Source organism: Somniosus microcephalus, chromosome 10 (assembly GCF_052327205.1).
Source record: "Somniosus microcephalus isolate GS21.2 chromosome 10, FLI_Smic_1.0, whole genome shotgun sequence".
NCBI classification, from domain to species: Eukaryota; Metazoa; Chordata; class Chondrichthyes; order Squaliformes; family Somniosidae; genus Somniosus; species Somniosus microcephalus.
Genome location: NC_140996.1, coordinates 59,787,955 through 59,815,872, shown reverse-complemented (window position 1 = coordinate 59,815,872; position 27,918 = coordinate 59,787,955). Strand labels below are relative to the sequence as shown.

Sequence of the window (27,918 nt, the reverse complement as noted above, 5' to 3'; positions counted from 1 at the left end):
TTTGAGGAAAATTCCCTTGCATTCCTACTTCATCACTAGATGAATCATTGCTTCATGAAATGTCGGTATCAGCTATAGCGTCACCTCCTTCCATTCATTCCCATCTGTTCTCACAGGTCGGAGGAATCCTCTCAATTTCACGCTTGCCTGCATGGCTTTATTTACACTACAAATGCTCTGACACAAACCTATAAAGCAATGGCACAACAGGACGCACTCAATACACAACACTTTCGGTGAAAGTAATTTTCACAGGGCACTAAAACTCAACATCATTTGCATCCGCAGTATTTTGCTATCATTTGACTTTATGTGCGAGTTAACTAATGTAAGATTGAATCATTTAATGTTTGCTGACTACCTTCTTAATAAATTCTCAAGTTTCCACTTGGCACAACATAATTAAACACCTTGGCAACAGTCTTTCTATGGTATCTGCTGTTTAGCTTTCACTGCACACGTGTAATTATCAGCTTTGGTCTAATTGTAAAGCTTGAATTAACTCTTGGGGTAGGGTCACCAATTGCAGACACAAAACAGACAGGTTCCCTGCAATGCAATTTCACCAAAGAAAATGTAATTATTTCAGTTTTCTGGGATCTTGTGGTTGGCCTTTAAATCAACAGCCACCTAGGATTTAGTTTAAGCCTTTAGCAGCAGGTTTTTGTTATTGCCAGCACGAATCCAGGAAATTTGAAACATTATGCATGTTTTATATTCATTGGAGAATCTCACACCGCAAGTGATAAGCTGATAATCTTTCAACAAGATATAAATGAATACTACATGAATTTTAACTCCAATCTTTAAATTGCAATTTGAGCTTCAAAAAAAATCACACATACAGTTAATGAATATCTATTATCACTCAATATTAATTGAAACAAGCTCAACTGCAATAATAGAGCACCGATTCAGTTTGATATGGCTAATAACTTCTTCTGAATCAAACAGTTCTTGTTAGAGTAATGTATGTTAATCACCATTGTCTCTGCTGTATATTAATGGCACATACAGTATCCTCAAATATTTATACAGCTATTCAGTTTTTTTGTGGTTACCACTGCCCAGTTGAGTTAAACAGCTGTTAAAATCCTATTTCTACCTGATTTCTGCATTACAAACAAAATAGGGACATTATTTTTCAGTTACTGGTATGGTACCTAATCCTTCAGTGATACTCCAGTCTGGATGCAGTGGATAGTTTGGCAGTGATGGAGCAGGGAGGTCTGCACACTCCATGTGTGCTAACCATTATGACAAGGCATTCTCTGCTTCAACAACTCAGTAACTGTTGTGTGAAATATATAGATTTCCCACTGCCCACTGAATGGTCTCATCTCCCTTCACTTCTAATTCTACATCATTTATAATCAACCGAGATACTCTTCAGAGAGCAGAAAGATTGCACTTTAAAACTGCATCTTCAAAGCAGAACGTCCCATTTCTGTCTGGAATTCACTGGGTAGCCTGATCCTGCTCCTATTTCGTGTGTCTAATTCTGTTAGATTCAGGAGATGGTTCTGTGATAGTGGATTGGCGGTTAGGATCAGATCAGCCATGATCTTATTGAATGGTGGAGCAGGCTCGAGGGGCCGATTGGCCTACTCCTGCTCCTATTTCTTATGTTCTTATGTTCTTAATAAGAGAAGAGAAATTAAATGTAGGAAAAGCAGAATATACTGATTGGAAGGCCACTGCATCTTTTTTCCTCTCTGCTAATGTTAGTGAAAAAGTACCGATGAATATATACTCACGACGACCTTTTCATAAACAGAGGAAAATATACACAGTGGTTCGTCATGTCTTTCCTGACAACACAGCTCAGTGTGCCAGAATTAATCCAGAGTAAGGGGTCAACAAACTTTTACAAAGGCAGGTCAAGGGGGCAACAGGAGATGGCAGATAAGGTGGGTGTAAGAGATATGGGAAATTAAGATGGACACCGAGCATTTACAGGGAGAGAAGCACAGAAGGAAAGCAGGAGAGGCACGAGAGGCACACAACAGAACATAACCATGTGAGAAAAGTAGAACCAGGAGAAGCAGAGAGCATGGAAGAGAAAAATAACTCGAGACTCAACAGTGAATTGTAAATATGGAGGAAGATTTTTTTATACACATTATGCGTAGCATTATCATAAATGTATTCTTTATACCTACATTTACGATTTTGCTGCAAGTAGTAAACAGAGTAGACCTTTGCTCCAACATGTTTTAATCTTAAATCATAATAAAGCAAACAGTTCCTGTCTGCACTAGTGAAAACACATAATGAGCAGTATAGAAAGAACCAAAAGAACTTACATTTATATAGCGTCTTTCACAACCTCCGGACGTCCCAAAGCACTTTACAGCCAATGAAGTACTAATGAAGTTTAGTCAATGTAGGAAATATGGCAGCCAATTTGCACACAGCAAGCTCCCACAATGTGATAATGACCAGATAGTCTTTTAGTGGTGTTGATTGAGGGATAAATATTGGCCTTGAGAAGTCCCCTGCTCTGCTGCAACATAGTGCCATGGGATTTTTTACATCCACCTGAGAAGGCAGATGAGGCCTCGGTTTAACATCTCATCCTGAAGATGGCACCTCCGACAGTGCAGCAATCCCTCAGTACTGCACTGGAGTGTCAGCCTAGATTTTGTGCTCAGTTCTCTGGAGTGGGGCTTAAACCCACAACCTTCTGACTCAGAAGCAAGAGTGCTACCAACTGAGCCACAACTTCTTTGTTTCTCTACTTTTATTCCGTGTTACACCTTTACTTGTGTCTACAGGGAAATATGGAAAAAAGAATAATCTATAGGAAATGTCTGATTAGGATATGGGAGCAATGGGCACTACAATTTGATAATGCTTTGATGCATTCCATATACTCAGTAAACTACATTTAGAGTAGATTCAATATTTTTAGAGGATGACGACATCTTCAAAACGTAGGCCTTGAAATTACGCTTGGTGGCGGGGGGGAGGGGGGAATAATAGGTATGAACACTTAATGCTATAGTCTGAAACATTTCTCTGTTATTCTAGCAGACGTTTATTTTATTTTAACCCATTTATTTTAAATAGGTTGATGCTTGTGCTAAAATAGTGGAGAGATTAATTTCAGACAAGCACGTCAAGCACTTGTACAGTTTTAAGGGCATGGTTAAATTAAGTTGTGTTTAATCATTTATTTTCACGGTCCTTAATTTTCATTTCAAAGAAAGATTTTGCTACTGAATCTAGTGTTAATTTTGGCTGAATAAAAGACATACTCAAGGAAATTTGGAAAATTAAAGTCACAAATTTTATACATCAGGGTCCCAGATCAGACCCGCAGGATTCACCAAATCTATCACCTTTCCCCACTTCCAGGTTACCAAGCACAATATACTATGGGAACTGAAAGCCAAAATGTGGCAGAAGCTAGAAATATGACTAAAAACAAAAATGCTTGCAACACTCAGCAGGTCAGACAGCAACTTTGGAGAGAACAGGTAAGTTATGTCCAGTGTAGACCCTTCATCAGAAGTGCATTGAATCATGCTTACTTTTTATTTAAATTACATTACTCAGAACACTTTTTTTTCTCAAATTTGTTAATTACCAGGTTAGCACAATTTGGAGCTAGGCAGCATCAATTCTCAGAAGGAGATGTGAATGCAAACTGGATTAGTAAGACTCAATGAAGCCTTACAAGGAACAAGCAAATGACAGATGCCCTATTTCAGAATTAGTCTGTCTTTCCCATCCTGACAATGACCGACAGCTGGCCCGCATGCTCCATTATGGCCTGTCGATAGATCTAATCTTCTCCCCAAAGAAGCTCCAGAGACTTGGAATATAGATCAAAGCAAAATCTCCCCACCAGACCAAGCTGCAAATGGATCAAGACGGCGGCTCTGTTACTGTAATTGATAGTGCAGACGTGTCTCCTGTGACCTGAAGAGGACATCCTTTACATAAAAAGTAATTCCCCTCTCTGACCCTTCTAACTTCCTGCAGATAGCTCACACCGTGCTCGCTCAAAAAGCAAAGGATGTTACTTCAATGTAACCACTTCTACACAAAAGCAACACTGTCAGAAAAATTGTTTGCATGCACTGCACAATGCCAAGTGCAAAGGGTAAGCTGGCTTCCTCAGGCAACATTATAGTAAAGAGACTGCCAGCTACACTTTCACAGGGGCCGCTGATTCTTTCCATCCATAACATTTGATGGTCCATCCCCAGTGAGCTCAGTTCCAGTGTTTCCAAACTGGTCCTATTTGAGTATAGCCTAGCAATCTCCTGGTTTCAAACAAATCATTCCAAACTTCCAAAACCATGTTCACACAGATTTGAATAATTTTGTTTCAATTTAGCTCACTTTGGCACAAGTTCTCCATGCCTGTTTACACAGTGACAAACTTTAAGGCCCCGATTTTCGGCTTGTGTGGGGAATGGTCGGATTTCCCCGAATGTGGGGTTTCTGACACACATAAAAAAGTGTCAGCCAGCTCCACGCAATTTTCCCTCAAGTGGCCAATTAATTCCCAGCATGTGGGAAGCCTTGCTAATTGTCCAATTCCAGTCAGAAATCCCCGCACTATGATGTCATCATTCGTGGTGCTTTCAAAGTGTCCAGCAAGCTTCTCCACCTCTGCAGGCTTCTCCACCACTCTTGAACAATGGCAGAGGAGCCTGCACCAGCTGCTGCCAGCGGCAAAGGCCGAGCTGCCTTCAAATTCGACGAGGCTTCACTGCAGGCATTATTGGATGGGGTTAGGGCCCACAGGGAGGTCTTCTTCCCTAGGTCAGGGAGGAAGAGGCCTCCCACTGAGACCAATGCTGCATGGATGCAGGTGTCAGCAGATGCCAACTCGCTGGGAGTCACTAGGAGAACCTTGGCATTACATCTCTAACTCCTTCCTTTACTCCCCCACAGTACCATCCAGAGCCCCTGTCCTCACTGTGGAGGAGGAAGAGGCTGTGCAGCCAGACTCCTCAGAGGAAGCTCCAACCTCTGAGGGCGCAGCATCAGCAGAAGTAAGCGCACCCAGCACCAGCACAGACACTCACACCTCGGGGGGACCTTCGGGACATAGAGTAGTGTTGTCACCTGGTGTTTCACATCTCACAAGTGAGCCTCAGCAGATTCTGGAGACAGGGGCAGCAGTGGAGAGTCCTCATCGGAGGGCGCAGGACTCTGCCAGCTCAGCTCAGCTGTGCTGCATGATGACCCTCTGCCTCTGGGCCCATCCGCAAGAGAAGAGGTGATGGATCTCCATGCACAGATGCAGGAGTCTCTGGCAGGTTTTGTCTCCAGGGTCGCTGCGAGTGTGGAGCGAATGGAGGAGTCCATAGCGACCATGAGCAGAGCCTTTGTGGAGTCATTGGTGCATGAACGCAGCACCATGGAAAGGTTGGCAACCTCCATGGAGAGGATAACTTGCCAGCATACGGAAAACATGGTGAGTGCTCATAAGAGAATGACATCTCTTGAGGAGCATTGGCCATCTGTTGAACAGAGAAACCAGATCTTCATGGAAGTCCTTCTGAGTAGGACTGCCAGTGCAGAAACGGGTCCCACTGGCCCCCTAAAGCGCAGCAAGGTGCTCTCAAGCCACTTTCAAGCGCTGGCCCCTTCTGGCTTGTGCAGCTTCAGGTGAGTGAGCAGTAGCCTGGTGCTCCTGGTAATCATCCTGCTGTTCCTGGCTCTGCTGCTGTCACCTCTGCTGTTGGAGATCCTCTAATGCCAGGAAAGGTAGGTGCCAAAGGCTTCTAGCAGATGCCTCGGTTGAGGAGGTCCTGAGTTAGGGTGGTGAGAGGGACTTCCCAGGAGCTCACACTGGAGAAATGTGTGAGGCTGCAACTTTCTGCAGCTGCTCCTAAGGCTTCAAATAGTTCCCCCAAGCCTTGATCAACAAGGTCCTGCAGCCTGCAAATGCTGCCTCTTTAAATCTCTTCAGCCCTCAGCGACCTGCTGCTGCAAGCAAGCAAGCCAGCTGTTTTCACGCCAGCTCTCATCGGTGGGGTTCCCCGCAGGCGTGTTTCATGTGGGGAAAGCCCCAAAGTCGCAACGGCCCCGGAAAATCGTCCTTAACAAGGTGATCATTGGTGATTAGTGTGCCGACGAGCAGTCCCGCCAGCGGCGGGCGGGACTGAAGCAGGGCGCGTGGAAACGGCAGTCCGAAAGTCGGACGGGGCAGGGAATCATTCGGGGGGGGGGTCCCGACCCGCTTTTTCCGCGATTTTCGGACCACGGCCGCATGAAAAGCCGCCCGACAGCTGGCCGAAAATCGGGGCCTAAATGTTTCACTTAGCCCTGAAAGTGTTATCGATGCAAAAACTGATCTTCGGGAGTCCCGCAAAAACTCTTCATATCATATACACAGATAGGACTGGGCAGTGTGGGTACAAATGAATTAGAGGTTGTAATGTATATACCTTTAAGGGGGGAACTATCTTTTACAGCTCATGTATACTGCAGTACCGGCAGTGACAACACCTGTATAGAGCACTGAGTAGTAATCTGTACAGACCAGTTCCAGTGTGAGCCACGTTGAGTAAACACCTGTTGTACCGTTCTCCTGCAGTCTGTGTCTTATTATACACGGACACAACATTGGCAACAAGACAAGTTCGAACCTACCTGCAACTCTGCATCACCTCCCGGGGATTCGTTCCTGGAGATCAGTGGATTGGAGGTCAAGGCCAGAGACTCGGGCGTTGACCACGGGCAACCGCCCAGTCATCCAGCAGAGACTCGAGAATTGCGGGGGAGGCTGTCGAGAGCCAAGCTTGGCTTTCCAGTCGAGGTGGTCCAGTGAAATGGGCTGGCAACAGGCAGTGCGCAGACCCTTCCTGGACAGCGGCGGGCTAGAGCCCGACCGAGTGGCACAACAAAGGGCCGAGCAGTGTCGACGGGGGAGAGAGAGGGGGCAGAGCGCACAGGGCGCAGCCGGTGTTCAGGGGCCGAGCAGCGTCGAAGAGAGGGAGAGAGAGACGCGCAGAAACCCGCGAGGCGCCGCCACTGCCACGAGGACCGCCGAGAGCGGCGTTGGCAGCAGCGCAGGAGAAGCGCGCAAAACCTACAGGGTGCCGCAATTGCCACGAGAACCGCCGGGAGCGGCGTTGGCAGCAGCGGGGGAGGAAGGAAAGCACGGGAGATGCCATTTTAAACCACACCCAAAATGCCGAAGAGTGGCAGTATCACCGCATTTGACAATGAAGTCGAAGATTGGACTACATATGTCAAACGAATAGAGGTATACTGCAAGGCAAATGAGGTGTCAGATGACAAGAAAGCGTCGGTATTGTTAAACCATACGTCTTTGCACCCATTAAATTTATTACGAAATCTAGTAACCCCAACGAAGCCAATGGAAAAGAGTTTTGAAGACATAGTAACGATACTACAGGAACATTTAAACCCCACACCGCTGCTGGTAGCAGAAAGATTCAAGTTTCACAAACGGAACCAGCATAAGGATGAAAGCAATGCTGATTATTTAACAGAACTGCGCAAACTATCGAAACACTGCCAGTTTGGAGCGGGACTGGCAGATACATTAAGGGACAAGTTTGTGTGTGGGCTTCAAAGTGAAGGAACCCAGAAACGGCTTTTATCTGAAAAGGACCTTACGCTGGAAAAGGCTTTCAGCATTGCGGTATCATATGAAGATGCAGCACGGGGCGCTGCAGAGATACAACAGAGACCGCAAGAATATGGCACAAACAAAATGTCATATGGAACAGAGAAGTGCTATCGCTGCGGCAGAACAACACACGACCAGAATGATTGCTGGTTCAAAGACAAAGTGTGCAGGCAGTGTGGAAAAGTAGGACACATAGCACGAGTCTGCAGGTCGGGAAAGAAAACCAGCAATAGGAAACCTACCAAAGGAAAGTACAAGAAGGTACATAAGATGACGGAGAATAGTTCAGACGAACAAAAGAGTGATAACGACTCCGAAAGCAGGGAACTGAGTTGTCTGAAACTACATAATGTGATTACAACGGAGGATCACCGAACCATTTGGGTCACTCTCAAGATAGCAGGATTCCAGGTAAAGATGGAATTGGACACAGGATCAGCCCTAACGGTCATAAACCGACAGGACTACGAGCGGCTATTCTCACACATACCCTTGAGAGACACAAAAATTATTTTGAAGATGTACACGGGGCAAAAAGTCTACCCCAAAGGAAAAATAAGGGTGACCGTTATATATAACGGTAAGGAAACACCAAAACTAGACCTGTATGTATTGCAAGATGGAGGACCACCATTACTGGGACGTGAATGGATCCGGAAAATACAACTGGATTGGCATTCCATACAGGCACTGACTGTGGCTGACAAAAAGGATGACGACGTCACACCTGGGCGACTGTCAAAGATCCTAACTGATGCGAAAGAAGTGTTCCAGCAAGGACTCGGAACACTAAAAGGCATGACAGCGACGATGGAGAGTCTGGAACGTTCAGGTGTACTGTCCAAGGTAGACTGGAGCGAGTGGGCTACACCCATCGTCCCTGTGATGAAAAAGTCGTTGAGCAGCACGCCTGGGGAACCAAGGAAGGTTCGCATCTGTGGGGACTTTAAGGTAACAGTGAACCCGGTCCTTCACACCGTACAATATCCACTTCCGCGGATTGAAGATATTTTCGTCTCGCTATCTGGAGGGAAACGCTTCACTAAGATTGATCTGGCCCAGGCGTATCAGCAAATGGAGGTAGAAGAAGCATCAAAAAAATACCTCACAATCAACACCCATAAAGGTCTCTACCAATACAACCGGCTGGTATTCGGGGTAGCATCAGCTCCGGCTATTTGGCAGAGGGCAATGGAACAAGTCCTACAAGGGATCCCAGGGACCCAGTGTTATTTGGACGACATCCTGGTCACGGGCGAAAATGACAGTGATCACCTTGCCAACCTGGAGCAGGTGCTCACTAGATTGCAGGAATATGGGCTCCGAGCTAACCGCCCCAAATGCAAGTTTATTAGAAAACAGATCTCGTATTGTGGCCACGTTATCGATAAAGAGGGGTTACATAAGTCCCCAGAGAAGACTGAGGCAGTCGTCAAGGCTCCAGCACCGGAAAATGTGTCACAACTGAGGTTGTTCCTCGGGCTGGTAAACTACTACCATAAGTTCTTGCCAAATTTGTCTACAATACTACACCCACTGAACACCCTACTGCAAACTGGGGTGCCATGGAAGTGGAGTGACGAATGTAGATGAGCTTTCCAGATGTGACACTAATCACATCGAAAGAGGTATTGGCCCATTACAACCCAGCATTACCAATTTGGTTGGCGTGTGATGCGTCACCCTACGGCATTGGAGCGGTGCTGTCGCACAAATTCTCAGACAGCTCAGAGAGGCCAATAGCCTTTGCGTCACGATCACTAACCTCAGCCGAGTGTAGCTATGCCCAGATTGACAGGGAGGCCCTCAGCCTAGTGTGGGGAGTGAAAAAGTTCAATCACTATCTGCACGGGCAGAAATTCACCTTGCTGACTGATCACCAGCCTCTTGTCTCCATTTTTAATCCGAAGAAGGGCGTTCCGGTGATGACTGCGTAACGACTACAAAGATGGTCACTTTTTCTAGGGGCGCACCACTGTGAGATTGAATATAAGGGCACGAAACAGCATGGAAATGCTGATGGGCTATCACGCCTGCCATTGCCTACTGCGGAGGAAACACCAGCAGTGGATCCTGTCGAAATATTCCATTCGACTATAGTTGAATACCTACCGGTAACTAACGCTTGTATCGAAAAGGAAACCCGAAATGACCCGACACTGTCTCGGGTATATGATTTGACGGTGAAGGGATGGCCAGCACATGGCGACTCACTGTTGCCAGCATTCTCGACAAGGAGAGAACAGCTGTCAGTGTGCCGGGGGACCTTGATGTGTGGATCCCGAGTGGTAATCCCACCCAAGTTAAGGGATAGAGTGCTCAATGAGCTTCATGAGGGTCATCTGGGAGGGGTAAAAATGAAAAGCCTAGCCAGGGCTTATGTGTGGTGGCCGGGAATCAATAAACAAATCGAGGACCTGACCAAGAGCTGCTCAGGATGCCAGAAAGTCCAAAATGCACCACCACAGGCCCCTCTACACCCATGGGAGTGGCCCTCATCTCCATGGCAACGGGTGCATATTGATTTTGCTGGTCCATTCATGGACTCAATGTTTTTAATAGCTGTGGATGCGCACTCGAAATGGCCTGAGGTCATCAAAATGTCCTCCACCACCACGGAGAAAACTATTGCAGTCCTACGGACCATTTTTGCCAGGAATGGCTTGCCAGAACAGATTTGCTCCAACAACGGACCACAGTTTGTGTTTGAAGAGTTCCGGAGGTTCTTGAAAAAGAATGGGGTAAGGCATTACACATCCGCCCCGTATCATCCAGCCACAAATGGATTGGCTGAGAGGTTCGTACAAACCTTTAAGAAGGCAATAAAGGCTATGTACAATGACAACATTCCGCTGCAGCACAAGGTGGACAATTTCCTGTTCGCCTACCGGAATGCGACACATGCAGTCACCAACCAGGCCCCAGCCATGATGTTCTTTAACCGAAGGTTAAGATCTCGTCTGGATTTGCTCAGACCAAACGTACGAAGAGATGTTGAGAGTAAGCAATTCCAGCACATCCATGAGAAGCCAACAAGGAGCTTCAATGTAGGGCAACCAGTCTTGGCCCGCGACCACCGAACAGAAAAATGGCAGCCAGGAACGATATGCACACGGCAGGGCCCACTAATGTACACAGTGGACGTTGGGGAGAGCATTGTGAGATGCCATGCTGACCAGATCCTAGAGTCACAGGAACAAGTCAACCCCATGCCTCGCCCATACGTACCTGGTGATGAACCCGACGTACAGGTCGCATCTACCCCAGAAACAGTCGCATCGGAAGCTGATGAACCAACCGACGACAGGGGGCCAGAATCGCCTCCGCAGCAAGAGCAAGACACTCGGGAAAGGCGCTATCCAGAAAGGATCAGGAAGCCTCCCCAAAGACTGAATATATAAATAGACTATTTTCAGCTAATGTTGCATGTTAAAAGTGTTAATTGTAATTAGTTTGATATTTAATTGTTAAATGAGTGTTATGGTACTGTTAATCTAAAAGGGGAGGAATTGTAATGTATATACCTTTAAGGGGGGAACTATCTTTTACAGCTCATGTATACTGCAGTACCGGCAGTGACCACACCTGTATATAGCACTGAGTAGTAATCTGTACAGACCAGTTCCAGTGTGAGCCACATTGAGTAAACACCTGTTGTACCGTTCTCCTGCAGTCTGTGTCTTATTATACACGGACACAACAGAGGTGACTATTTCTACATGTACCCTTTCACCTCTGGATCATGGGCCGACATCCATCACACAGAGACAAATTCAAATCCCTCCTGATGGCTGACGATATCAAGTGAAGCCTCAATCATGCTCCCAGTGGACACAAGTCCACAGCATATAAGTGCTAATGGATCTAGTGCAAAATAGGCAATCATACTAAAAATCCCATGAAGTATAGGAAACAGAAATATTACACCGGCACCACAGAGGACACTACACTGCAATAAGCTGGGAAAAGTTGGGGTAACTCTGTACTGCGAATCTAACTCCAATTGCTTCGTGTTATCACGGATTTTGATCCATTCAATTTCCCTATGCAGTCACCCTTCAATCAATAGCCACTGGCACATTGCTTTATAAAACAAAACAAAACAAACTCAAAAAGCCCTGTAAATAGACACAGCGAGAAAAGATTACACGTTACATTACTTCCAAAACATAGCAATAATCACATGTCAAGTGATTTAAAAAAAACCAAGGGGAATATATTCCAAAGATTCAGGAGAAATGAGTACTGTCGATGAATATTATACTCAATTCCATACCTGAATTGGCCCAAAGTTCATCTTAATGTTCCCAGTATAAAAATCTATCACATTTTGCACACTTTGGTTTCAGACATATCTGTCTTTTAAAAAAAAATCAGAGGGGCAACTGTCTTTCATTGACATTTACCTATCCCATTACCTGCTTCCTCATAGCAGATAATGCAACAAGGAAGCTTTTCTGATTTGGCATGGAGGCTGTGAGAATGTTGTAGTGCAGACACTGCCCCCGCCAGAGCCAGGCACCGCCCCCGCCAGAGCCATGCACCGCCCCCGCCAGAGCCATGCACCGCCCCCGCCAGAGCCATGCACCGCCCCCGCCAGAGCCATGCACCGCCCCCGCCAGAGCCAGGCACCGCCCCCGCCAGAGCCATGCACCGCCCCCGCCAGAGCCAGGCACCGCCCCCGCCAGAGCCATGCACCGCCCCCGCCAGAGCCAGGCACCGCCCCCGCCAGAGCCATGCACCGCCCCCGCCAGAGCCAGGCACCGCCCCCGCCAGAGCCAGGCACCGCCCCCGCCAGAGCCAGGCACCGCCCCCGCCAGAGCCAGGCACCGCCCCCGCCAGAGCCAGGCACCGCCCCCGCCAGAGCCAGGCACCGCCCCCGCCAGAGCCATGCACCGCCCCCGCCAGAGCCAGGCACCGCCCCCGCCAGAGCCAGGCACCGCCCCCGCCAGAGCCAGGCACCGCCCCCGCCAGAGCCAGGCACCGCCCCCGCCAGAGCCATGCACCGCCCCCGCCAGAGCCATGCACAGCTCACCACAACACCCACATCAGGCCTCACTATTCATTCGTGTGAGCTCCCAGTGTACAATCTACCAGTGTTTGAGAGTGCTTAAGGGGAAGAATATTCAGCACTGCTGCAGGCATTTAAAAGCATGCAGCAACCACTTAGAGTGGAGTATGTTTTTGATGGCAAAAAGTATGGCGAGACTTGCTGAGAGCTCCAAGTGTGCAAATGGAACAATAGTATGTGCCTACAGCAAGGTTTCCTGAAGCAGTATCTCAGTACTACTTCTAAGCTTGCAGAAAAAAAGCAGAGCATAAAAGAAGGGAGCAGATATGGATGGGAGCAGGGCCCAGCAATCTAAAGCCATTTAGTGGGTTTGAAGATACCATGCTGGAAATCATTGCGTCAGAGACCACAGAGTGAATAGGGAAGAGTAAAGTCTGAGGCTTCACCAAGCTCAAGGCTAATACCTACTCCTCTTCTTTCTTCTTCCCTACTCATTCACTGACGCACTGCCCCCTAGGTATATACTTAGGAAAGACAGGCAATACTGGGCAATATAGCATATTGCTATTTAATTAATATTTACAGTGGTGAAATGCTGCCCTACTCTATTTGGTGCATTTTCCAGCATTTTGGAAACTACAATGGACATTAGCAGCATATTTCTTTAGCCAAGTGGGGAAATCGCCCCAGGACTTCTGGAGACCAAGAAATGTACCTCTCTCACTAGGCTACAAGGGCAGTTGGATGGGTGTACAGCCAATAGACGCAAGGCAAGATAATACTGCTTAAAGCAAAATCTACCAACATGTAGTCAGCATTATCTCTGCTGCCAAGCACAAAGACATGCAGACTTTGCTTCAAATTCCAACTTTTAATATCAAGTGTCTGGAAATAGTGTCACTGAGGTGGCCAGTATGCAATACTATTGAAGTAATGTGCAGCTCTGTGAATAAGCAGTTTCTTTTTCTTGTAACCATTAAGTTCCTGTATTAGTACAGGACTAGATTTCACCCCAGTGGCTTTTTTTCACAGATTCACAGATTCACAGAAACCCCACAGTGCAGATAGAGGCCATTTCGGCCCATCGAGCCTGCACCGACACATATCCCACCCGATCCCCGTAGCCCCTACACCAACACATATCCCACCCTATCCCTGTAACCCCACGTATTTAATCCCCCTAACACTAAGCGTCAATTTATCATAGCCAATCAACCTAACCCGCACATCTTTGGACTGTGGGAGGAAACCGGAGCACCCGGAGAAAACCCACGCAAACACGGGGAGAATGTGCAAACTCCACACAGACAGTCACCCGAGGCCGGATTCGAACCCGGGTCCCTGGCGCTGTGAGGCAACAGTGCTAACCACTATGCCACCGTGCTTATATTGTCTGTCTTGATGCTAAAGTGACAGAATTGGATTCACTGTTGGCCACTCTGTGATTTGCAAGTGCTAATGAGCGTACAGACTGGGGGAATGGGTGCATCCCAATACAAGATATGGCTGTTAGAATGGTAAAATGTAAAATTAATTGAAGGCGAGTTTAAATGTCATTTTGCATCATACAGTCTGCCAACTTCTGAATGACGAAAGCTGGTTTGTTCTAGGATTTCTCTAACACAATAAATTTACATTTTTGACTCTGAAATTATGCTGTAGGCCACTAATGTACTAACACTTAAATTGTTCATCTGGAATTCTGCGCTCAACTCTTTTGGCTGAGATGTTTACCCATTAACTTCAAACAGGTTAATGCTTCCATTAAAACAAGGAAGAGTGACATTTGAGGCAAACTTGTTAAGTGTTAGTACACTAGTATTCCATGGCATAATTCTAGGGCCTTTCTGTTAAAACATCCATAAAATCACATTTTATCCCATTAAAGTTGTGAAAGTTTGAAACAGCATCAAAGCCACTAACCGCCATTACAAGGAATCACTGGCAGCAAATCAACACTTGTGGGCTGGGAACTCCCATTTCTTTTTCTGTTAACTTTTACCCCAACCACAAAACCTCTTGATTTGGTCTTATAAAGCTGCACATTACCACAACCATTTGTAGACCATTTGATGACAACTTTCTATTGCTAAGAGTTTTGTAATATCTCAGCAACATTTGTTGGGCAACAGTAATGGAGAACAGCATTTATGCTATACTAGCTGGGGAGCCCCGCGTTGCGAGGGCAATTTTGGGGCGCTTGGTCTCCCTGCCCCTGTGTGTCCCCCCTCTCCCTGTCATGTCCTCTCCCTGTCCTATCCCTCCCTCTCCCTCCCTCCCCTCCTCTCCCTCCCTCCCCTCCCCTGTCTCCCTCCCCCACCCCCACACCTACCCTCCCTCACCCCCTCCCCTCCCCTCCCCCACTCCCTCCCCTCCCCCACTCCCTCCCCTCCCCCGCTCCCCCACTCCCCTCTGTCCCTCTCTCTGGCCCCTCCCCCTGCCTAGCGCCTGAGGTCCGGAGCTGAGGTCCCCCGCGTATCGCGCGGCTGATGGACGGCCGCTGTGGGCGGGCGGGCGGCGCATGCGCGGTCAGTGCGGGTGGCGCGAGCCCCCCGCGATTTCCCGAGGCTCGCCACCCCCCGCGATTTACCGAGGCTTTCCCCCCCCCGCGATTTCCCGAGGCTTTCCCCCCCCCGCGATTTCCCGAGGCTCTCCCCCCCCCCTATTAAATTGTTATTTAATTCCCTAACACATCATTAAAATATTTACCTTAGTTCCCTAACACACAGAAAGTGTGGGGGAAAAAATTGTGAAAAATCAAGATGGCGGCCACTCACCTCGGTTCAGAAGGATAAGGCCCGCCCACACACGCACCGATTGGTCGACCGGTCAGGTCACCGAAGCGTAGTATTGGTCAATCGTCGAGTCACTCGACACTCAACTGTAGGAAGGAACCCGCCGTCCGATTGGTGGAACTCGACGTCACACGGTCGCTAATGAGATGCTAATGAGCGGAACGCTGAACGTTTTTGGGATACCGCGGGCGGGATTTTTGTCCGGCCGAAACGTAAATACGCCTATGACCGGTCCGGAATCGTAAGCTTTCTTTTGAGGCGACGCGCGCGTCGGTACGCTCTGTAACTTTCAAACGTATAGAGAACGGACAGACAGACAGAAGAGCCGCTTTATATATATAGATACTGTACTGCTATACACGGTTGGTTTCTTTCTTGGGCTGAATCCTGAGGCAGTTACTGAAGCAGATACCAGTGTCTCAATAGGCTCTAGTGCACTAATGATGAAAAAACAAGGATATAGCTCTAGCAATAATAAGTATCTTTCAGTGTATCATGAAAAGAAATATTGTTGCATATGCCACTTTATCATTTTCAAAACTTCTGTCATCTGGATGGTGTAGAGGCACTTGATTTCTGCTAGGAGGGTAGGATTGTGAGTGACTATTCTTATACACAATGGTGAACTGAATGCCCACTGCAATATATTCAATTGCATAATTTCTGTAAAGGTCCATCAGTGAAAGCTGTTTGAATATAGAGCACGTATTGTGACTAGTCACGTGATTTGATAAGTATCTCTATAAGCAACAACAATCAGGCAACTCACAAATGAGGAGCTTAACATGAGCTACGGCCCCACAGTGATTTAATTTTCGCACTATGAGCCTGATCAACATGTACTCTATTTCTAACACTTAATAGGCTTTCAACGGAAAATTGAATTTTAATAAGCTTTCTTTTCTACTTTTTGTAGCTCAAGGAAATCCATTGAAGCACCATTTTGAAGTAATTTTATCATCGTGATAAGTGGAGATGGAGCAGGTCGGGGGGGGGGAGATCGTGGGTCGGGGGTTGGTGGGAGATTGCGGGTCGGGGGAAGATCGCGGGTCAGGGGAGATCGAGATCATGGGTCGGGGGGAGATCGTGGGTCAGGGGTTGGTGGGAGATCGTGGGTCGGGGGTTGGTGGGAGATCGTGGGTCGGAGGTTGGTGGGAGATTGCGGGTCGGGGGAGATCGCGGGTTGGGGAGGATGATCGTGGATCTGGGTGATATTGCGGGTCGGTGGGGATATCGCGGGTCGGGCGGGATATCGCGGGTCGGGCATGGGGGAGATTGTGGGTCGGGGAGATGAAGATCGTGGGTCAGGCGGGAGATCGCGGGTTGGGGAAGGTGATCGCAGATCTGGGAGGGATATTGCGGGTCGGGGGGGAGATCGTGGATCTGGGGGGGATATTGCGGGTCGGGGGGAGATCAAGTGTCGGGAAGGGAGATCGCGAATCTGGGGAGGATATTGCGGGTCGAGGGGTTGAGGTGATCCTGAGGAGGGAGGTCGATTTCATGGAGGGAAGACTGGGGAATGGGGTCGGTGGGGATGGTGACTGGGGAATGAGGTCGGGGGGAGGGGATGGAGACTGGGGAATGGGGTCGGGGGGAGGGGATGAAGACTGGGGAATGGGGGCGGGGGGGAGATGGAGACTGGGGAATGGGGTCAGGGAGGGAGATGGAGACTGGGGAATGGGGTCAGGGAGGGAGATGGAGACTGGGGAATGGGGTCGGGGAGGGGATGCAGACTGGGGAATGGGGTCGGAGGGAGGGGATGGAGACTGGGGAATGGGGTCGGGGAGGGGATGCAGACTGGGGAATGGGGTCGGAGGGAGGGGATGGAGACTGAGGAATGGGGTCGGGGAGGGAGATGGAGACTGGGGAGGGGATGGAGACTGGGGAATGGGGTCGGGGAGGGAGATGGAGACTGGGGAATGGGGTAGGGGGGAGGGAGATGGAGACTGGGGAATGGGGTCGGGGAGGGAGATGGAGACTGGGGAATGGGGTCGGGGAGGGAGATGGAGACTGGGGAATGGGGTTGGGGAGGGGATGGAGACTGGGGAATGGGGTCGGGGAGGGGATGGAGACTGGGGAATGGGGTCGGGGGGGATGGAGACTGGGGAATGGGGTCGGGGGGAGGCGATGGAGACTGGGGAATGGGGTAGGGGGGAGGGAGATGGAAACTGGGGAATGGGGTCGGGGAGGGAGATGGAGACTGGGGAATGGGGTCGGGGAGGGGATGGAGACTGGGGAATGGGGTAAGGGGGAGGGAGATGGAGACTGGGGAATGGGGTCGGGGAGGGAGATGGAGACTGGGGAATGGGGATGGGGAGGGGATGGAGACTGGGGAATGGAGTCGGGGGGATGGAGACTGGGGAATGGGGTCGGGGGGAGGAGACTGGGGAATGGGGTCGGGGGGAGGTGATGGAGACTGGGGAGAGGGAGATGGAGACTGGGGAATGGGGTCGGGGAGGGAGATGGAGCCTGGGGAATGGGGTCGGGGGGGATGGAGACTGGGGAATGGGGTCAGGGAGGGAGGGGATGGAGACTGGGGAATGGGGTCGGGGGGAGGGAGATGGAGACTGGGGAATGGGGTCCGGGGGAGGGGATGGAGACTGGGGAATGGGATCAGGGAGGGAGGGGATGGAGACTGGGGAATGGGGTCGGGGGTCGGGAGATGGAGACTGGGGAATGGGGTCGGGAGGGAGATGGAGACTGGGGAATGGGGTCCGGGGGAGGGGATGGAGACTGGGGAATGGGGTCGGGAGGGAGATGGAGACTGGGGAATGGGGTCCGGGGGAGGGGATGGAGACTGGGGAATGGGGTCGGGGAGGGAGATGGAGACTGGGGAATGGGGTCGGGGGGGATGGAGACTGGGGAATGGGGTCGGGAGGGAGATGGAGACTGGGGAATGGGGTCGGGGGGGAGGCGATGGAGACTGGGGAATGGGGTCCGGGGGAGGGGATGGAGACTGGGGAATGGGGTCGGGGGTCGGGAGATGGAGACTGGGGAATGGGGTCAGGAGGGAGATGGAGACTGGGGTCGGGGGGAGGGAGATGGAGACTGGGGAATGGGGTCGGGGAGGGAGATGGAGACTGGGGAATGGGGTCGGGGGGGATGGAGACTGGGGAATGGGGTCAGGGAGGGAGGGGATGGAGACTGGGGAATGGGGTCGAGGAGCGAGATGGAGACCGGGGAATGGGGTCGGGGAGTGAGATGGAGACTGGGGAATGGGGTCGGGGAGGGAGGGGATGGAGACTGGGGAATGGGGTCGGGGAGCGAGATGGAGACTGGGGAATGGGGTCGGGGAGGGAGATGGGGAATGGGGTCGGGGAGCGAGATGGAGACTGGGGAATGGGGTCGGGGAGGGAGATGGGGAATGGGGTCGGGGAGGGAGATGGAGACTGGGGTCAGGGAGGGAGATGGAGACTGGGGTCGGGGAGGGAGATTGGCTGCAAATTTAATAGCGCTGAGGGGGCAGGTTTGGAGGCGGGTCCACTGTCAAAATAGCAAAGATTGACAGCGGGTAGGAAAGGCGCTGTCAACCCGCCTCCATGCGAGTCTCCCAGGTGTCGGGTCTGTCAGCGGAGAACTGGACATACAGTTGGATCTAAAAACTCAGCTGCTTAAATGGCTTAAGAGCCAAGAGTATTTTGAGGCTTATTTGTAATTTTACCTTCTCCCCCACGGGTTACCCGCTGTTCGGGGAACACGCCAGCTCAACCTGGCCTGTCCTGAGTCTGCTCAGATGTTTGTGAAAAGCTGACAGCTACAGAAGTGGTGTCAAGGATGCCATGTTGCAGATGGTGAGTTTCAGAGCACAGAAAATGTTGCTTACTGCATTTTAATACATAGAGATTTCTTCAGCTTACAAGTTTTTAGATCCAACTGTATGTCCAGTGCCACCTCATTGGGAGAACCTCTCTCTCCATTGACAGATCACTTCTGTCATCTCCCCTGCAACTGCCTTGTATTGCAGCAACATCGGAGCCAATGAAATAATCAGACCTTGGTCCTCCGAATCCTTCCATGATCAGCCCCAACACCAACATCACCAGGCACACCAACATCACCAACCTTCTCTGCCATCAGCTGATGCTGCAATGGACACAGGCCATCAGCCCCTGACAACATTGCTGCCCGGGAGGCCAGCAATGGCAGCACCATGGCCAGATTTTCTTCACTTGATGCTGTAAACCCTGGCTGCCACATGATGTGCCAGGTTGACACCATCCCACACCAGCACCATGAAGCATCCCTTTAATGTCCAAGCCATTCCATGCACACTCATCACTATAGCAGGGGGAAGTTATGACTGAACAATCACTGGAACTCAGTAAGACACTTCTCAAGGCGCACTCAGATCTGTCCCATAAGGGGCACTTTTTGAAAAAGAGATTTCACTGTATGACAACACATTACCAGAAACTTCAGATGGACATTGGCTAAACCTCTCAAGTGCCTACCCTTGTGTGTTCTTAGTTGGTATGCTTGCAGTAGGATGAGGGTGAGTGTGAGGGGTGGCTAGTGAGATGGGGAAGTGATAAAGTAAATAGAAAGGGTTGGGTGGAGGTGCAAGGTAAGTTGGTGTCCAGGGGAGGTCCATTCCGCCCTTGGAAAGGAAGAGAACCTCCCTTCGTGCTGTGACTCCCTCCATAAGCCTGGGTACAAGCGTTCACCTTTGTGCAGTGATTGTCAGTGTTTGCAGCACCTCAATGCTGTCAAACACTGACAGAACAACTGTCAAACTCCATGTGGATGTGGCATCTTTAAGGAAACCGGCTGATGACGTGTCATCAAATGACTTCATCAGACCCACTTCCTGTTACTTGACTGGTAAGCCGCCTGCAGAGCAGATGCAGCTGGAAGCGGGACTGGAACCCGGAAACCAGCTGTCCCGCCCTCATCCCCCCTGAGAACGGGGGCTTGGGGAGAGATCGAGACTGGGAAATGAGATCTCAGGGGGAGATGGAGATCAGTGAATGGGGATCAAGAGGAAAGATGGAGAATGGGGAATCGGGGGAGATGGAGATTGGGAGCACATGGTGAATTAGGGGAAAGGAGGTTGTGGGAGAGAAGGGGACTAACAGTCGGGGGATTGGGGCTCCAGCGAGGTGTGGGGGGGGGAATTTGGTTGGGGGTGGGCGTGGGGACCAGCATTTCCCACAGAGCCAGGAGCAGCAGTAGCAAAGTGATGAGTGAGAGCGGCACTGAGAGAGGAGCAGCCAGTAATGGGGTAACCAGAGACCTTACTTTGAGCAAAGTCTGAAAGATCATTTCCACTGGTGGGCGAATGGGAACTAGGGAACGGAAACCAAGGATTCTCACTGGAAGAAACAAGGGGGAAGGGAGTTGGAAAGTTCTTGAACAGAGGGATATTAGATCATCTTCACCACATGGCTACTAAGGTAGAGACTAAAACTTCATTTCAAAGGGAATGGGATATATATTTGAAAAGGAGAAATATAAAAAGATATTTGGTGGTGGAGGGGGAATCGGGTTACAGGAGAAAACACCATCACTGGGGGCCAAATGGCCTCCTCCTGTGCTGTAATTTCTATATTTCTATGAAAACTTTCCTTTTATTGAGACTGAGCCCAGGAAGTTGTTTAGAAATGTTGGTGCTGAGCTGAGTTTAGGACAATGTGCACCAAACACTGAGCCCACTGCCCTTTGCGCAGTCTCTCAGTTTGGTTCAGGTCGGTCTGTGAGAAGTCCAAGTACAGATAAGCTCTGATGGAGGCTCCCAGTTCAGAATTGTCACCTTCACATAGAACCTGAGTCCAAACCAGATTCCAAAGAGATAGGGAGAGAGATCGGGCCTATTAAAAATGGCATTGACTAGGGAGCCTGACCGCACCTTGTGCAGTACAGGGTGTATATCACTGGGTTATAGGATCACTACTAGTTACAGGTAGGATATCGGGGCATTACACCTATTACTACCAGTTACATATAGACTATCAGAGAGTTATTGTATTACTATTGGTTATGAGGGGAATTTGAGGTTTATCACTTTAACGTTAGTTATCAGTGCAATTTCAGTGAGTTACCATTAGTTACTGGTGGAATCACAGTTCCTTGCATACTGTTGAACCTGAGAGAATAGCTAAGGCAGACCCCAAATATGTATCAAACACCAACAAGATCCATTCCTCCCTTTACATTTTGGTGTCAGTAAGATTATCAATACAATAAGGAAGCTTGAAAAACACCTGGATATAGTCAAGAGAGAAGAGAGGTTTATGATTTTTAATAGCTTTTATGTGAATTTCCTGGCCACAGAAAAAACAATGTTATTGATTAGAAACTGGTGAGCTAAACATAACTATTAGCAGTTTGGGTATTCAAGTAGACACAAGAACTAACTGTTCTCCATTCAAACACTGCTTTGTGGGTGTACAGGGTTCATCAATTAATTAGATGTGCAGATAGGGGCTGTCTATTGGAGACATTGTGCATTTTCCATCTCAGAACTTATAACAAACATCTATCTCCGCTCTCAACACCTTAGCAAAGCAGACAAAACAAGGCTCTTCAGAAAAGAATAAAGAGATATCAGCTGCATCACTTGTCGGCTACATTACATCAGCAATGAAGACAGTTACCAACATGCTTAAAGACACTTAACTCTTTTAAATTAAAATCTTACTGACACTTAGATCCTGGTGAGAAAAGTTCTGTACATATGTGGAAACACATAAGTACACTTGCACAGTACTCGGCTTTTCCTGGCCAAAGAGCAGCCCGCAGCTACTGTATAACTTGAGTCAACCACTTGAGTCATAACTTGACTTCAATGGAAATAAAAACCAGGAGAGATGTAAAACATGCTGCCGACTCGCTTTCACCCATTTTATACGATCGCACAAAGTCAAGATCTATCCCAATATCTGTCAGTAAATTACAGATAATAATCCAGTTCAGCAGAGAGATTGTGTTTCTTCCTTGGAGTTTATGACATCGTCTAAACCTCTCAATTGGATTCATGTCTGGTAATTCACTGACAATTATTAATATCCTTTTAATAGGCAGAGTAAAAAAAATTCCACAATAGAAAAGAGTGGCTTTGTAAGGTACATTGTTCCAGACACTAAGCCTAGTCTCATCATAAAGGAGAGATAGAAAAAGTCCTTAAAAAGAAAGTTAAGCTCGGCACAACCTTGTGGTCTGGAATCAAGTAATATTATTGGATAACAAAGAAATATAGCAGCTTAGATTCATGCGTTTCTAAATTCCATCCAATACTTGCACCAAAGAGCAAGAATCTCTAAAACGTGCACCAGCCTTCAAACACTAAAGGCCATGGAAAGAGAAATTGTCGAAATTAGCCAATGCACTCACCATCAAACTTCTTGTGTCTGGACACAAACGTTGTGCGCAGAAAGTGACTTGTTTCTTCCACCATGTTCTCAAACTCCAATTTGCTCTGCTGGCTCAGCTTGTCCTCCATTTCTGAGGTGCAGCACGTATAACCTTGTGTACATATTCGCAGGTGCTCCCCTGCAAATAAATTGAAGACAAAATTAGTTGGTTAGCAGTAAGAACACCAGGCTTCCGATGAGAATTTATATGGCAGTATGAACAGTAATGAAATAGTTGCTTCCATAGGTCGTCGGGATATTACCACAGTTCTAGTGGACTTGTTCCGTGTTGTATCTATCTCCCCAAGTCTTGTTGAATTTGTTTTGTTTTTTAAAAGACCATTGACAGGTCTCAATTGTTTCTATTTTCACTAGGATTTAGACTTTGCTGTTAAAGGGATTTTTATTCCAGACGAAATTTAAACAATAATGAACGCATAATGCGTACTGTCTTTCCAAATTGAAAACAGACCTGGGTGATTGAAAGAAGAGAGTGAATGTCAGTTCTGTTTTGTCATTCAGCCTTTTCTCAGTTTGTTAAAAGAGTGTGAAGAAGCTTATTACAGAGAAGCCATCCTAAAGAGGATCATCCTGCTAAGAGAAAGCCAGTATTCTAAAATATTCCATCTTTTTAGTCTTTAGCTACACCCAAGATTCAAATGAGCTAACAAACATTACACTGACAACTGGAAAACTGAAAAATGCTTCTCTTGTTCAAACAATACTTTAACATAGTTTCTTGGTGGCACAATGTTGGTACTCCAAACTGCTGTGCCTTGGAAGCCAGATGGGAAAGAAACAAACAATGAAAAGTAAGAGTCACTTCACTGCATCACAGGATCTTCCTACTAACCAGTTATGGATTGCCATTGTTAACAGCCACCTGGCCACTCTCTCACTCAGTGCATATTGTGTGAGACAAGGGGAGAAAACTCAGAATAATTAACCAAAAGTAAAACTATATACATTTCCTGAACCAGTAAAATATTTTCATGAAAATGTAGTTTTATAAAACAATAATTAAGTCACCTACTCATGCAAGCACTTTTCACACTAATTATAGTGATTAAGCCCAAGCCCAACTTCAGAACCAGTTCTCAACAATGATATACAGCAAAGATTTACAATTCTTTAGTTACGTTTCACTGCCAGCAGCCTTCTAAGGACAGAACCATCTAATTAAACATGAAACAGAACTTAAGACAAAAAAGCAAAACCCTTCCACTGTAGCTGTCTTATCAGTAATTGTACAACATCAATATTCTTGCTTATTATTGTTACTGAAGCTCCTGTTCAGATACAAAAATGCAGTAACTATAAAAGGAGATAAGCTAACAATATTTTGTGTAATGAAAAACTGCAATATTCTTCATAGAAACATGGAAAACCTCAAGATTGGAAAAGACTTTAGTTCCATCTAGTCTGCCTTCCTGCAGTCCAACCAATGATGTGTTTCTCTTCAAAGTACTTGTCTAATTTGACCTTGAAGACAGAAGCTCATTGGTAAGCTAGTCTAAAAGTGACCACCTTCGCACTGAAACAATGCTTTCTTACCTAAATCTACTCCTATCTCAGCTTATACTTATATCCTCCTGTGTCCCTGACGACCATGTGTGTGGGAAGTGCATCAAGTTGCAGCTACTGACAGACCGCATTGCGGCAAGGAAGCTGTGAATGGATACATACTGGAGCATTCGCGATGCTGAGGACATCGTGGATAGCACGTTTAGGGAGTGGGTCACACCGCAGGTAAAGGCTGCACAGGCAGGAAGGGAATGGGTGACCACCAGGCAGAGTAGAAGGTGCAGGCAGGTAGTGCAGGGGGCCCCTGTGGCCATCCCCCTCTCAAACAGATAAACCACTCTGGATATTGTTGAGGGAGATGGCTTATCGGGGGAAGGCAGCAGCAGCCAACTTCCTGGCACCATGGGTGGTTCTGCTGCACAGGACGGGAGGAAAAAGAGTAGGAGAGCTATAGTGATAGGGGATTCTATTGAAAGGGGAATAGATAGGCGTTTCTGCGGCCGCAAACGAGACTCCAGGATGGTATGTTGCCTCCCTGGAGCAAGGGTCAAGGATGTCTCGGGGCAGCTGCAGGGCATTCCGGAGGGGGTGGGAGGACAACCAGTTGTCGTGGTGCATATATCTTGAAAATGTGGCTAAAGGAATGGTGCAAGGGGGAGGGATTCAAATTCCTGGGACATTGGAACCGGTTCTGGGGGAGGTGGGACCAGTACAAACTGGACGGTTTGCACCTGGGCGGGACCAATGTCCTAGGGGGTGTGTTTGCTAGTGCTGTTGGGGCGGGTTTAAACTAAAATGGCAGGGGGTTGGGAACCTGTGCAGGGAGACAGAGGAAAGGGAAGCAAGGATAGAAGCAAAAGACAGGAAGGGGAAAAGCAATAGTGGAAGGCAGAGAAATCAAGGGTGTAAATCAAACAGGGCTACAGTAAATAATAATTCTAAAAGGATTAAGAGTGTTAAAAAACAAGCCTGAAGGCTATGGGCTAAAAATTGAGTAGCGCCCCAATTGAGGCGCTAACTTTGCGCCCCGGAAAAATTAACGCCCCCGCGCCGGAAATTGAGTGGTTGCACCCCAAGAGGGAAGCGGGGCGCTGCAAGTGAATATCGTGGTGCTACGTGCCGCAGCGTCACACGCTGCGGCACGTCACGCTGCGGTATTGCAGGCCTTCCTCCCCTTCTTAAAGGGGAGGGGTCTTGTGCAGCACGACCTGGGGCCCAGCTGGGCCCCCGGGGATCGAGAGTGCAGGCAAAAGAGCCCGGCACCCAAGAGAAGTGCTGGACTCTTGGAGCGCAGCCGGCACTCTGCGGGGGGGGGGGGGGCGGGAGGGAGGTGGGAGTTCAGGAGGCCGGGGACGGGAGTGGAGGCAGGTGCTGGCAGGCAGCCAGCAACAAAAGTGGCCGCCCTTTTTCCCCCTTTGTGTCTTAATGCGAGGAGCATTCATAATAAGGTGGATGAATTAGCTGCGCAAATAGATGTAAACGGATATGATAATATTGGGATTATGGAAACATGGCTCCAGGGTAACCAAGGCTGGGAATACAACATCCAGGGGTATTCAATATTCAGGAAGGACAGGCAAAAAGGAAAAGGAGGTGGTGTAGCATTGCTGGTTAAACAGGAGATTAACACATTAGTAAGGAAGGATATTAGTTCTGATGATATGGAATCTGTATGGGTAGAGCTGAGAAATACCAAGGGGCAGCAAATGTTAGTGGGAGTTGTATACAGACCCCCAAACAGTAATGCTGAGGTTGGGGATGGCATTAAACGGGAAATTAGAGAAGCGTGCAATAAGGGCACAGCAGTTATCATGGGTGACTTTAATCTACATATAGATTGGGCTAACCAAATTAGTAACAATACTGTGGAGGAGGAATTCCTAGAGTGTATACGGGATGGTTACCTGGACCAATATGTCGAGGAACCAACTAGAGATCAGGCCATCTTAGACTGGGTATTACGTAATGAGAAAGGATTAATTAGCAATCTTGTTGTGCGAGGCCCCTTGGGGAGGAGCGATCATTATATGATAGAATTCTTCATTAAGATGGAGAGTGAGGTAGGTAACTCCAAGACTAGGGTCCTGAATTTAAATAAAGGAAACTACGATGGTATGAGGCGCGAGTTGACTAGGATGGATTGGGGAACATTACTTAAAGGGTTGATGGTGGATAGGCAATGGCAAACATTTAAAGATCGCACGGATGAACTACAGAATTTGTTCATCCCTGTTTGGCATAAAAATAAAATAAAAAAGGTGACTCAACCGTGGCTAACAAGGGAAATTAGGGATAGCATAAGATCCAAGGAGAGGACATATAAATTGGCCAGAAAAAGCAGCAAACCTGAGGATAGGGAGCAGTTTAGGATTCAGCAAAGGAGGATAAAGGGATTAATTAAGAGGGAGAAAATAGAGTATGAGAGTAAGCTTTCTGGGAACATAAAAACTGACTGTAAAAGCTTCTCTAGCTAGGTGAAGAGAAAAAGATTGGTGAAGTCAAGTGTAGGGCCCTTGCAGTCAGAATCAGGGGATTTTATAATGGGGAACAAAGAAATGGCAGATCAATTAAATACATACTTTGGTTCTGTCTTCACAAAGGAGGACACAAATAATGCCCCGGAGATGTCAGGGAATATAGGGTCTAATGAGAGGGAGGAATTGAATGGAATCAGTATTTGTAGGGAAATGGTGTTAGGGAAATTGACAGGATTGAAGGCCAATAAATCCCCAGGGCCTGATAATCTACATCTTAGGATACTTAAGGAAGTGGCCCGAGAAATAGTCGATGCACTGCTGGTCATCTTCCAAAATTCTATAGACTCTGGAACAGTTCCCATGGATTGGAAGGTAGCTAATGTAACCCCACTATTTAAAAAAGGTAGTAGAGAGAAAATGGGGAATTATAGACTGGTAAGCCTGACATCGGTAGTGGGGAAAATGCTAGAGTCCATTATAAAAGATGTAATGGCAGAGTACTTGGAAAACAGTGACAGGATCGGACAAAGTCAACATGGATTTACAAAAGGTAAATCATGCTTGAGTAATCTACTGGAATTTTTTGAGGATGTAACTGGTAGAATAGATAAGGAAGAACCAGTGGATGGGGTGTATTTGGACATTAAGAAGGCTTTCGATAAGGTCCCGCATAAAAGATTGGCGTGCAAAGTTAAAGCACATGGGATTGGGGGTAAGGTACTGACTTGGATAGAGAACTGGTTGGCAGACAGGAAGCAAAGAGTTGGAATAAACGGGTCTTTTTCCAAGTGGCAAGCAGTGACTAGTGGGGTACCACAGGGATCGGTGCTAGGACTCCAGCTATTCACAATATATATTAATGATCTAGACAAGGGAACTTGATGTAATATCTCCAAGTTTGCAGATGACACAAAGTTGGGTGGGCATGTGTGCTGTGAGGAGGATGCCGAGAAACTCCAGGATGATTTGGACAGGTTGGGTGATTGGGCAGATGCATGGCAGATGCAGCATAATGTGGATAAATGCGAGGTTATCCACTTTGGTGGCAAAAACAGGATGACAGATTATTATCTGAACGGCAATAGGTTGGGAAAAGGGGAAGTGCAACGAGACCTGGGTGTCCTTGTGCACCAGTCGC

The 27,918-nt window shown here is 47.9% G+C and overlaps 1 protein-coding gene across 1 annotated transcript in view; it reads right to left on the bottom strand.

Moving 5' to 3' along the window:
• The window catches only part of LOC147111518 (glypican-6-like), a 1,374,066-nt gene that overhangs the window by 958,219 nt on the left and 387,929 nt on the right, over positions 1-27,918 (bottom strand). Inside the window, exon 2 of the mRNA XM_085998560.1 lies at positions 22,760-22,918. Coding sequence (XP_085854686.1) covers positions 22,760-22,918 — 159 coding nt within the window. The remainder of the gene's footprint in view (positions 1-22,759; positions 22,919-27,918) is intronic.